This window comes from Gossypium raimondii, chromosome 12 (genome assembly GCF_025698545.1).
Source record: "Gossypium raimondii isolate GPD5lz chromosome 12, ASM2569854v1, whole genome shotgun sequence".
Taxonomy (NCBI): Eukaryota; Viridiplantae; Streptophyta; class Magnoliopsida; order Malvales; family Malvaceae; genus Gossypium; species Gossypium raimondii.
This window is the reverse complement of record NC_068576.1, coordinates 3933463-3945500: the sequence shown is the minus strand read 5'-3', so window position 1 is coordinate 3945500 and position 12038 is coordinate 3933463. Positions and strand designations below refer to the sequence as shown.

At 29.1% G+C, this 12038-nt stretch overlaps 1 protein-coding gene and 1 long non-coding RNA gene across 2 annotated transcripts; both read right to left on the bottom strand.

Moving 5' to 3' along the window:
- Nucleotides 1–1809: 1809 nt before the first annotated feature.
- On the bottom strand, nt 1810–2713 carry LOC105762898 (auxin-responsive protein SAUR50). The gene has a single exon (XM_012580861.2). It carries the CDS (start codon nt 2626–2628, stop codon nt 2140–2142), a length of 489 nt encoding a protein of 162 aa, XP_012436315.1. The 5' UTR covers nt 2629–2713; the 3' UTR covers nt 1810–2139.
- Nucleotides 2714–7595: 4882 nt separating this feature from the next.
- Nucleotides 7596–11177, bottom strand: LOC128035294 (uncharacterized). The gene is made up of 2 exons (XR_008191658.1): nt 10902–11177; nt 7596–8038 (listed from the first exon to the last, which is right to left on the bottom strand). It is a non-coding gene; the product is annotated as an uncharacterized LOC128035294 (long non-coding RNA).
- Between the last annotated feature and the right edge of the window lie 861 nt (nt 11178–12038).

Sequence of the window (12038 nt, the reverse complement as noted above, 5' to 3'; positions counted from 1 at the left end):
GACCTAAATAAGTAAATTAATTATTCAAGTTGATCGTACTAAAGTATCTTATTTTTTCTCTTATTTTGCTTTGAAAGAGTTTTCAGATATATATGGTTTCAAATCTAAATGCTCTAACATGGAATTAGTTATAGTGTAACAAGATTTTATTTTGACATGTTTAATTTTTTTTAATTTAACTCGAACAATTTCACTCGATTCAACTCGAATTTCATTTCACTTGACTCGATTCGGAAGAAATTCATCGAACTAGGATGATAAAATGAGACTCGTGAACTTGAAATTTTTTCACTCGAGTTAACTCAATTCGATTAAATGCTCACCCCTAATAAAATTCATCCAACTCAACATGAATGGAGTATGGATGAAGCAGCAACTCCCTAATTTGTGCAGGGCCAAAATTATACCATCTTACTTGATCATAGGCCTTGTGGAAAAGCTCGCTCGAAGACTTATTGACAGACTTGAGAAGATTAACATTGAACTCATAAACCACGTCCTTGACATATGGTTTTACAAAAGCAAAAGGTTGTAGGTCATTGTTTTCAAGGATAACATCAATACCTTGTTTCTCAAAACTTCTTTCATCTATATTCTGATATTCAGATGAAGTGTTTCTTTGCAAAGAGCAAATACCTATTGGTGCAAGCAGTAGTAGAGCATATTCTTATTTGGAAGAGGGATCAATAGTGAGTTTTGGAGAGAGTGGAGTAAGGGATATTTGGCCTCTTGGTCTTCTCATACATCCAAGATTGAGAGTGAATCTAAAGAAATTGAAATCAGACACGTTCGTCTTCTCTTTGGAGCACTGGGGAAGAATTCATACGTGTAATGACAAATATCAGTGAAGTAAAAGGTAGTGACAAATTTCAATTAACACCTAAAGTATGCTGATAAATTAGCACATTAACCTTATTTATATTAAAGATATAAAAATACATAAAGTATTTAAAGGATAAAAAAGTAATTTTAAAAAATGGGTTTGCTAAAACGAGATTTTTGAGAAAGGAAAATTTTCAAAGCTTTGATAATGATTTGTGCATAATAAATTAATCCCACTTTCCATTAAAAATAATTAAAATAGAAGGCAAGCTTTGGTGCAAGTATAAAGCAACTAAGCCAAGGCAATGCCCCATGCCTTGGAATAAAGAGAAAAGAGACTTGGTCAAATCGACTTTGTTCATTCTTATTCATTTGATAAACCCATGCCATGGTTACATCTATCCATGAATTTCAATTATGGATAAATGAGTTATATGAATATGTATATTAGGTTTAAAGTTAAGACTGAATCCACAATATGAATATAATTTTTAAATATATATTTTTTTAAAAATTTGAAATATACCTATTTTGAATGTATTATCACATACAACATTATAATGATGAAACCTTGCATTCAACTGTATATATATTTCTTAAAATAATTGATAACAACTAATTATCCAACACCCATTTCTTTTGGAAGAATCAGCATTTAATTAATTTATTATGTGCTAAAGTTGGTTGTTTTTTAAGTTATGGATTCACCTCTACAAACCTTTATTTATGCCTATGCCACTTTTAAAGTACTTAGTTGGCATTACTTTATAAAGACAACGGTTCCACATCCAAGTACTTGAAATTCTTAGAAAGCTTGCCATAGTCTTCAGTTTCTGAGGGCCGATCAGTTCAACCATTTTAAAATCAGGACCCTGAATCGTTATTTATGAACCACTACCACTACCACTACCACTACCAATACTATAGTTTTGGGAAATCCTTGATTAGAGCATCCTCCTGTTATGAAGTAAATATCAAAAGATGAAATAGAGAACTTCACATTTATATTATTTCAGATGCAAATGTTATACAAGATTTCATAGGGTTTCAGTAAGTTATGGAGATATAATCACACCCATATAAAACTGAAAACCATTATATTTATACTACTGCACTAGGGTTGGGGATGACGCGGTAAAAAAGTAAGAAGACAAAAACAAACCTTTTCGCCATCTCCATAATTAAACTCTATAATTATGGCGTTAGAGAAGCTTACTCTCCTTTTTCTCTTTTGCCCATTCGTTAGAAAAGCTTACTTAGAAATTACCCATTAATCACTCAAGGAAATCATAATATAGCTGTCAGGTCTTCATACTATCAGTAAACGGATTTGTCGGATACCCCATGAAGCAACGGTCGAGACTCGTTGAAAAACCCCAGTTTATCCTTCATGCCCACGTGGCAGCATCTCTGAAGATCTTTGAAAGTAGAGAAAGGACCCGAGTTTGATGAAGCATCAGATCGGGATACGACTCGGAGAATCTCTTCGAAGAACGACTCGTCGCATGGGATGATTAATGGTCCCATGTTTTTGAAACCATACTCTTCTTCGGTTTGTACGAGGAGTTTTTTGAAGACTGGGTGGTTTAGGTACGTCGCGCGTACGATAAATCTCCTGAGACTTGTGCCCACACAGACAGCCACGTGTCCAGCAGGAACATCGGACGGCGCATCTCCGTTGTTGTTGTTGTTGCCGATGGTGTTGTTGCTGGCCGTTATGCTGGCTTTTCTTCGCCACTGCTTCAGCATTTGTCGGATGCGGACAATTCGACGAATTTTCTGGCACTTTCCCATCGAATGAGACATTATTTTCCCAAGAAAAGTGACAGAAGAAAAAGTGAAACCAGAGCGTGGGAACTTTTTCCAATTTTTGCGTTGAATTTAGGCTGGAATGAAGTATTTTAAGGTTAAGGGTTAAAGAAACTGCCCCTGGTAGTGGAGATAATTACGAGATTGTGTCTGTCATTTCAGTTGGTGCCATAGCCATGTGATCACCTATTATCATAAATTAATGAGAGTTTAGTTAGGCTTTAATCAATTCTCCATTTTAATTCATTAAAATTTTATTTTATTCCGTATTTGTTTTGTTTCAATTTTCAACTAATTAGCTTTTTATTTTATTGGTAATTTTTAATTTTAGATACAATAATGATAATGAAACTTAGGGTTCTTCATTGCTTAAAAAAAGTACTTCTGACTCCAAAAGTACTTTTGAAATAAAAGCGGTGAAGAACAAGCTGCTTTTGGCTGAAATTTCTAGCTTTTCAGAAGTGCACTTCTGAAAAGTTCTGAAAAGGAGCTGAAAATGAGAAGCTAAAAATTTTAACTTATCCTCTCCCAAAAGCACTTTTAGTGCTTAATTACTTTTTCACCCCTCCAATAACATAATATTTTTCTTTTTTTCTTGGTGCTTAATTACAATTGTGTTAAAATCATTAATTAAAAATAAAAAAATATTTTTTAAAATATTAATTACAAATATTTAATGGTTATATTTAAATATTTAAAATATAGTTTATATATTCTAATTAAATTTTATAAATAATTAATATTTATTAATTAAAAATATTTACAATTTATATTTTATTTATTAAAATATTAACAACAAGTTATAATATTTTTATATTATTACTAAAATATAATAATATTAACTAATTTAAATATTATTTAAATACATATTTGTTACTTGATAACAACATGTCTAAAATGGACATTTTATTTCTCAAAAGTACTTTTTGACAGCAATGCTAAACACTCAAATTTTAAACCAAACTTTTCAAAAGCACTTCTCAAAATCACTTTTCCACAACACTTTTCAAAAGCAATGAAGAACTGGCCCTTACTCTACAAAAATAATCAAACTTTTATAAAATAAACAATTAATTTGTTACATCTGGCCGGGTCGGGTTCAGGTCAGATCGATACAAAATTTTAGGTCTGTTTTCTAGGTTCAGCCCAGCCCAAAAAATGAAACTAAAATTTTATTCAAGCCCTATCTAGATAAAAATGCTAAACCCGAGCCTGGCCCAGTCTACCCCTATTAAAATTTTTTAATATTATTTTTATATATAAAAATAAATTTAATAAATATAATATATCAAATACACTAAAATATTAAAATAAATATTTCCTAAAAAAATGAAAATACATTAAAAAAATCTTTATACTTAAATAACACTAATATAGTTGCAACATAGCAAGCAAATATTTCTAAAATAGGAACAAAATTAACAATAAAACAATAGTTCTACAATATCCAAATAATAACAAGAAGATAGTAACAATATAATAGCAAAATGACAGCAAAACAATAGTGGGAAAAAATTAGGCAAATTCAAGCTAGACTCGAACAAAAAAATCTTACTTGAGGCTCCACCCAGTTAGAAAACAAGTCTTATCTTTTGTCTTAAACCCATTTTTTAGTCTTACATTTTTTTCCCAAACCCTCCCACTTTTTGAGCTGGCTTTTGGGCCTGAACAAGTGGCCCGACCTATGATCAAGTCTAGTTGCATCATATGTTGGGATAAAAAAATTTTCAGATGTTCATTTATTTCTACAACTGATCATGGGCTAGGTTCGGGCCCGACCAATGCAAAATTTTAGATTCGTTTTCTAGGTCTGGGCTCAGCTCGAAAATAGGCCTAAAATTTTTCTCGAGCCCAACTCAAATAAAAAATGCTAAGCCTGAGCCTCAGCTTGGCCCGCCCGTATTAAATTTTTTAATATTATTTATATATAAAAACAAAATTAAAAAATATAAGACATCAAATACACTAAAAATATTAAAATAATTTTTCTCAATAAATTGAAAATACATTAAAAAAATCTTTATACTTAAATAACACTAAGATAGTTGCAGCATAACAAGCAAACACCTTAAAAATAGTAGCAAAATTAACAATAAAGCAAGAGTTATATGATATCCAAACAATAATAAAAAAATAGTAGTAATATAATAGCAAAATGATAGCAAAACAACACCAAACGACAATAGGGGAAAAATTTTAAGCAAATTCTAAGTAAAAAAAAATCTTACTCGAGGCCCAGCTCGTTTAGAAAATGATCCTTATTTTTTGCCCAAGTTCATTTTTCAAGCCTATTATTTTGCTCAAAACCTCTCACTTTTCAAACGGGCTTTTGAGTCTAACGAATGACCCGATCCATGATCAGATTTAGTTATTTCCTTTTCATTTTACTAAATATATCTTAAAAAGATATATAACCATGTGGGAAATTTAAACGATGAATAATATTAGGTCTTCTCTTTGAAGTTTGTGACTTCCTTTTACTTGCAAAATAGGCAAGAGAGTGGAAGCAACACACCATTGATATTAATTTGTACATTGAAAGATTGTTCTTTTAAAATAGGAGTTTCCTAATCTTTTAAAAATAAAGAAGGATAAACCTAAATTAAGGAATTATGCTACTTTGAAGATAATATTTTTAATTTTAGAAAATTGAAAACATTTGTTAAATAAAATGAAATTTTATTTTGAAAATGAAAATATATAAAAAAAAGAGTTTGGTATCTGTTTTTCACAATAAAATGAGAAATAATTATTGAATAATAATTAAATTAGATTATAATTTTAAATAAAAATAACAATATTGCTAGTATAATAAAATAAACTAAATTTAAATAAGAGTTTATATTTGTTCCAGCACTAATGTATTCAATGACGTGTTATTATTTTGGTGTTCATAGGTCGGTTGAGTCTATGTATGATATTGGGTACTTTATGTTTGTCTAAATTTGATCCAACCCTAAATATCAAGTTCATTTTAAGCTCACCTGTATTATTATTAATTTAATATTTAGTATTTTTAGATGATTTTTTATTAAAATTTTAAATTTAGACAACTCAACATATTTTTTAATGTTTACATTATATTGCATTAGTTTTATATGATATAAATTGTGTAATATATAGAAATAACAAATTCAAAAGTATAAAACGGGTTAGGATGGATTAGGCTCAAGCATTGAATGTCCATAGACCTTTAAGCTTAAGTGAATAATCTAACCCATAAAAGGTCTATTGATAATGTATCTATACACTACCGATTCATCAAATATAAAAATCTTTTAAAATAAGCATGAAAATATAACAAATTTGGTTGTGAATAAAACTAAATCTTGATTCTTTTAAAATATTTCATTTTTGTTTGATTAAATGTGATTAGTGCTGTAAATGTTAGTTAGCATTAATTCTTAATTTATGTATGTAAAAGTAAATCATTTTTATTTTAATTCAGTTTTTATTAATCTTTATCAAAGCATTAGCCTTATTGGAGAAACATGGACTTCAAGGAGGTATTTATGGATTGTGAATTATGGGCAGCAACATTTCTCATTGGTTTCAAGCTTTATGATTGCTCCTTATCAGTGCTCAACTAACAAAAAGTGAAATACTAAATTACCCTTTTTTTAATTACATTTTCTTTTGCAATTAAATATGTATTTGTTTGAGAAATTATTGAAAATTTTTATTTGATAATAATATTAATTTTTTAATTAATAAAAGTTATTTTAAAAAAATATAAAATCAGACAAATAAGTGGATAGTTACTTATCACTTAAAGTATTGTCTAATAAACTTAAAAATCTATTTAATATATTACTTAAAATTAAGTATTAGATATAATTAAATTGTTTGATAAATATAGATTTTAAATTATGAAAAAATTATACTACAATTTATTTTTAATTTTAAACATTTCACCTTATTCTAAATAAAACTATATTTTAAATGTAAAGCCTTTCATAGGATAGTACAATGTTAAAAAAGTAAAATATATTTTTTGTATTCTCCATCTCCTTTTATGGTCCATTTTCGAGGTTCATAGTCGTCTCCAAAATGCAAACATATGTTTACCCTTGAAAATACAATGCATCTTATCGTTGCACCCAACATTTCGTATAAATAAAATGAAATTGAATTAATTAGAAATATGTAACTCTTATTACTTATTATTTTCCACCCTAAAAAATTTATTAGGTTGTTTTATGTTGGGTTACCAAACATATGTAAAAAATTAAATTAAATTGTTGAAAGTATTAATTTTAAATTGATTTATTTTTTCAATGTTTTATAAAACAAGACCCTAATGTTGAAATTTTAAGTTTATTTATTATTTTTAATTATGTCCACGAAACTAATTAAAATTTAAATAAAACAAATGCACCTATCAATTAATAGTATAGCTATGGTGAGCAAAGATATTGTTTCCAAGAGGACTATAAGCACTAGTAATTATTGTCTTTCTATTATTTAACCGAATAATTTGAGTGATTGATTAAAACTGAAATTAACTAAATTAATTAACTAAAGGACAAGACAAAGAACAAAATAGGAGAATAATCGATTAATAACCAAGAAGTAAAACAATACCAATGATAGAATTCACATAGATTTTATCTGTCATTGTCAATCTAAATTATGCAATTTCTTTACTAGTATCTTGATCCGTAGAAATCCCTAAATTATATAAATGTCTCTTTCGAGTATAAGAGCAATTGACTCTAGGTTGATTAATTGAAATTTCTTTCAAATTAAAACCTCTATTATCATATTAACTCGTGTTATAGACCCCTTACTAGATTTGATTCTAATTTGGTAAATTTATGTCGTCATATTTCTAGGATTGCATGCAACTCCACTCAATTACGCAAAATCTACTCTTAAACAGAGTCTATTCAACCACTGATTTAAGCACGTCAAACATGGATCAATACTTTAGAAATATTAAACCAAGAATTAAGCACACATAATTGAGAACAAGAAACTAAATATTTATTGCGTAAAATAAAAATCAAATGACAGAATCTATCATAGGGTTCATCTCCTTAAGTATTTAGAAAATTAGTTCATACTTAAAAATAAAAACATCCAAGACAATATAACTGAAAGAACTAAAGAAACTAATAATAACTTTCTAAGAAATCAAATGAGAATCTTCAATGGTGTTTTTCGAGTTGTTTTCTTGAATATTCTTTGATGACTCTCTCCTATATTATTATTTTTGTCATATATATGTCTTAGAATACCTGAAAAACCTAAAAATCGTGATTTTTTGCTATGCAAAGCACAATTTCGTGAAATCGACACAATCTATCACACACCCGTGTGGAATAGTTCAGCTCGTGTGGCTCCTGTAGCTTGCTCTGATGATTCGACTTTCACTCGTTTTTCGCTCTTTTTGCTTCCAAGTGCTCTATTAAACATCAAAACATGAATTTTAACTATTAGGAGCATAAAGTTCACAATTAACATCGAATAATCACCCAAAAATGCATTAAGAATGAGGTTAAAACATGTTATTTTTAGCACTTATCATATAACAAATCATATTTAAGATAAATGATCTATTTTTATTGAAAAATAAAATATTCAATTTGTTATATTTATCCAAAACTATCCAAAATAATTTAAAATATTATATTAATAAGACTAAATTTACAAAATAATTAATTTTCAAAATCAATATTTTCTTTTATCAAACAACATAATATATTCAATACTTATTTTTTACCATTATACCAAATAATTTTATAAAATAAATTTAATACTTACAAAATTCAGTACTAAAAGTCAACATTAAAATTTTTTTAGTACTTAATTTTTCAATTTATCAAATAACACATAATTTTATTTGATTTGTACATAATTAATCACAAAGTTAAGGGTTAAAGATTTATTTATTTCATCATTTAAAGACAGAAAAGGGCATAAAAAATATACAATATGGAGATATAGGGTGCCTTTGGATGGTCGGTGTGTTTACCTCCGGTAAGATTAAAAATAACAGTGACGATAAAATTAATAAATATAGCTACAAAGTAAAAAATTCCATCGCACCACAAACACCGTCCAGAGAGTCATAATATGTTTTTGCATATTTCATGTTTTTGTCATTTTTCTACTTGGATGATCTCTTGTATCTTTTTTCTTAGAAACACAGTAATAGTCGTAATTAAATTACGAATGATGCAAGTATGGATATATAATGTATTTATATGATTTTAAGGGTAAATTTGTCATCATAAATATTAAAATTTGTCATTATACTTTATTTTCATTAATATTTGTCATTACATTTCGAAAATATGAGTAAACTTCCACTTAACCTAATTTTACTACTAATCTTAGAACTTCATTAAATTTTACCGTCAACTTTTGTATTTTTAAATAGAATTTACCACTTAAGATTAATTTTGACGATTTGGAAATATAACTTAATACGAAAAATATTTAAAATATTCAATTTTAATAGATAACAATAATTTAATCTATAAATATTAAAAATTAATACATTATTTTTTATTTAATGAAATAAATACTTGAAAAATAAAGTTACATATTCCAAAAATAACTTTGTTTTTAAAATAAAATTTTATTAATTTTAATATTTTGTTGTTTACCTTGTTAACGTTAAAAATAAAATAATATATAAAAACATATGAAAAATTGTTTTCAAAAATGGATAAAGTATTTAAAGGATAAAAAGATTGTTTTCAAAAATGGGTGGAAAATTTTCAAAGCTTTGATAATGATTTGTGCATAATAAATTAATCCCACTTTCCATTAAAAATAATTAAAATAAAAGGCAAGCTTTGGTGCAAGTATAAAGCAACTAAGCCAAGGCAATGCCCCATGCCTTGGAATAAAGAGAAAAGAGACTTGGTCAAATCGACTTTGTTCATTCTTATTCATTTGATAAACCCATGCCATGGTTACATCTATCCATGAATTTCAATTATGGATAAATGAGTTTTCATGATTAGACCTTATTATATTATATATTCATAGATTTTTCATATTTTTAAATATACTTGTTTTAAATGTACTATCACATCCAACACCTATCCAAATCTCGTTTTAACATAACTTACAATCTTAAAAACAAAGACATTTATGTATAATGATGGTCGAAACCTTACATTCAACTCTAGCATGTAATAATCAAATAATGGATTAAAATTGAAGCATCTTCAAATAATTAATAACAACTAATTATTCAAACACCCATTTCTTTTGGAAGAATCTTGTTTAAAGCAAGCATTTATCTAGCTAGCATTTTGTTGATGTGTGGTACCAATGAGAGCAAAGAAGACAGAGAGGGGTGGTGTCGAAGAAAGTCAGTTCATCCATTTTAAGGTCGAGAGTTAGAAAAGTAGAGGGACTCGGGTAGAGGAGGTCAAGAGCTTAGCGCGTTAAGGTTTTATGAACAATTCTTTTCGTGGAGGATACGAGGCACATGGATAATCAATCACCGAATAATCATCCGGACAGTACAAGGTGTCTCTTCGATCGATTCTGGTGTTAGTTATAACACATTCAATTAATTTATTATTTGCTGAAAGTGGTTGTTTTTTAATTAGTTACTCATAATTAGCTAAGTTAAGGATTCACCTCTACCTTCTCTTCTATCCATAAACCTTTATTTAAGGCACTTTTAAAGGACTTAGTTGGCATTACATTATGAGGAGAAAGGTTCCACATAAAGTATCATACCAACTAATTAAAAATCTTAGAAAGCTTGCTGTACAGCCCAAATTTAGCCCGGGCCTCACCCAAACTAAACCAGGCCCATTAACCTAAAATCAGACCCAAACCCACCTAAACCCAGCAAACCTAGCCCATCAAAATACCCAATGGCCCAATCCCAACTAAAAATCTGCCTAGGGTTTCAGTCTCTGAAACCCTAGGCGCCGCCCCTAGCATTCTGACCCTTGGCCTTCTGACGTCGCCACGGTCACGTCGTCGCCGCCCGCAGTCACGTCGACCCTCCACTTGCGCCATCACCGGCAAGGAAGAAAACAAAGAAAGCAACCAAACAACAGAAGAAAAATAGAAAAATAATAGAAAAACATGTAATTTTTGGGCTATAAAAAGCCAAAGAATATCAGTGTAAGGGGTTCGGCTTCCCCTACCTTTTTTACCAACACTTTCAGAAATCAAAAGCAAAAAAGTTTGGAAGGTGATTTTACCTGTTTTTTTTTCTTTTACTTTTCATATTTTTTTTTATTTATTTTGATTTCTTTTCTTAAAAAAAATCGAAAAGGAAGTATTTTTACCTGCATCGCGCCGCCGTCGGAGTCTGTCCGTCGAGGAAATCGGCCCCGAAAGGTCGAGTTGGAGGGCCCTTCCATTTGGCCTTCGGGTTAAATGGGTCAAGCCTTTGATTGGGTCTAAAATCGGGTCTAGAACGCCCCTATTGCGCGAGGCCGGCCACCGCCCGTGGTGGCGCAACGGCGGCGCAGGAATGACCCAAAGGCCGGACCATTGAGAGGAGGAGGGAGTTTTTTTTTGTGTTTCAATTTTTTTTTCTTTCTTTGGTGGCTGAAGTGATTTTTTCAGAAAATTTGGGTTTAACTACCCTGCAAAACGGCGTCGTTTTTGAGTTTAGGGTTCAGAGACCAAAACGGCGTCGTTTTGGTCTCTGACCCGCGCGGTGACCCGACCCAGGGGGAGGATCCGCGCGTTTTCTGTAGATGGGCTATTTGCGTGCTCAGTCCCTCCAATTTCAAAGTGTATTGCAATTCGGTCCTTTTCGCCATTTCCCTTTATTTTTAGTCTAGTCCTATAATTTTAATTTTATTTCAATCTGGTCCACTGTTGCGCTGCGTTTTGAGGCTATTGGGTTATTTGCCCATTTGATCCCTTCCCTTTTGGCGCACTTTGTGATTTAGTCCCTTTTATTTTATTTTTCTTCCAATTTCGCCATACATTTTCTTTTTTATTTCGATTTAGCCCATATTTTAGCAATTTTATGTTATTATTATTATTATTATTATTATTATTATTATTACCATTATTATTATAGTTGCTCTTAAATTTTTTATATATATATGTATACACATTTTTATATATAAACGCACATATTTCAAATTTTTATAAATAATACATATTTTTACATTTATATATTTTTATTACTTCTATTTTCATAATTTCTTTTATATATATATCTCTATATACATATTTTTATGAATACATACACTTACTTATATGTCTTTTTATGTATATATTTCCATACAATTTACATATACATATAAATTCATATTTTTATATATTTTATAATTCAAACACATATGTATACTTTTATATTTTATAGCATACATACATACCTATATATAAATATCATAAGGTTATTCATTATTATTGTTTCATTTGATGTTAATTTATTCATTTATATACATGCTCATTATCATTAT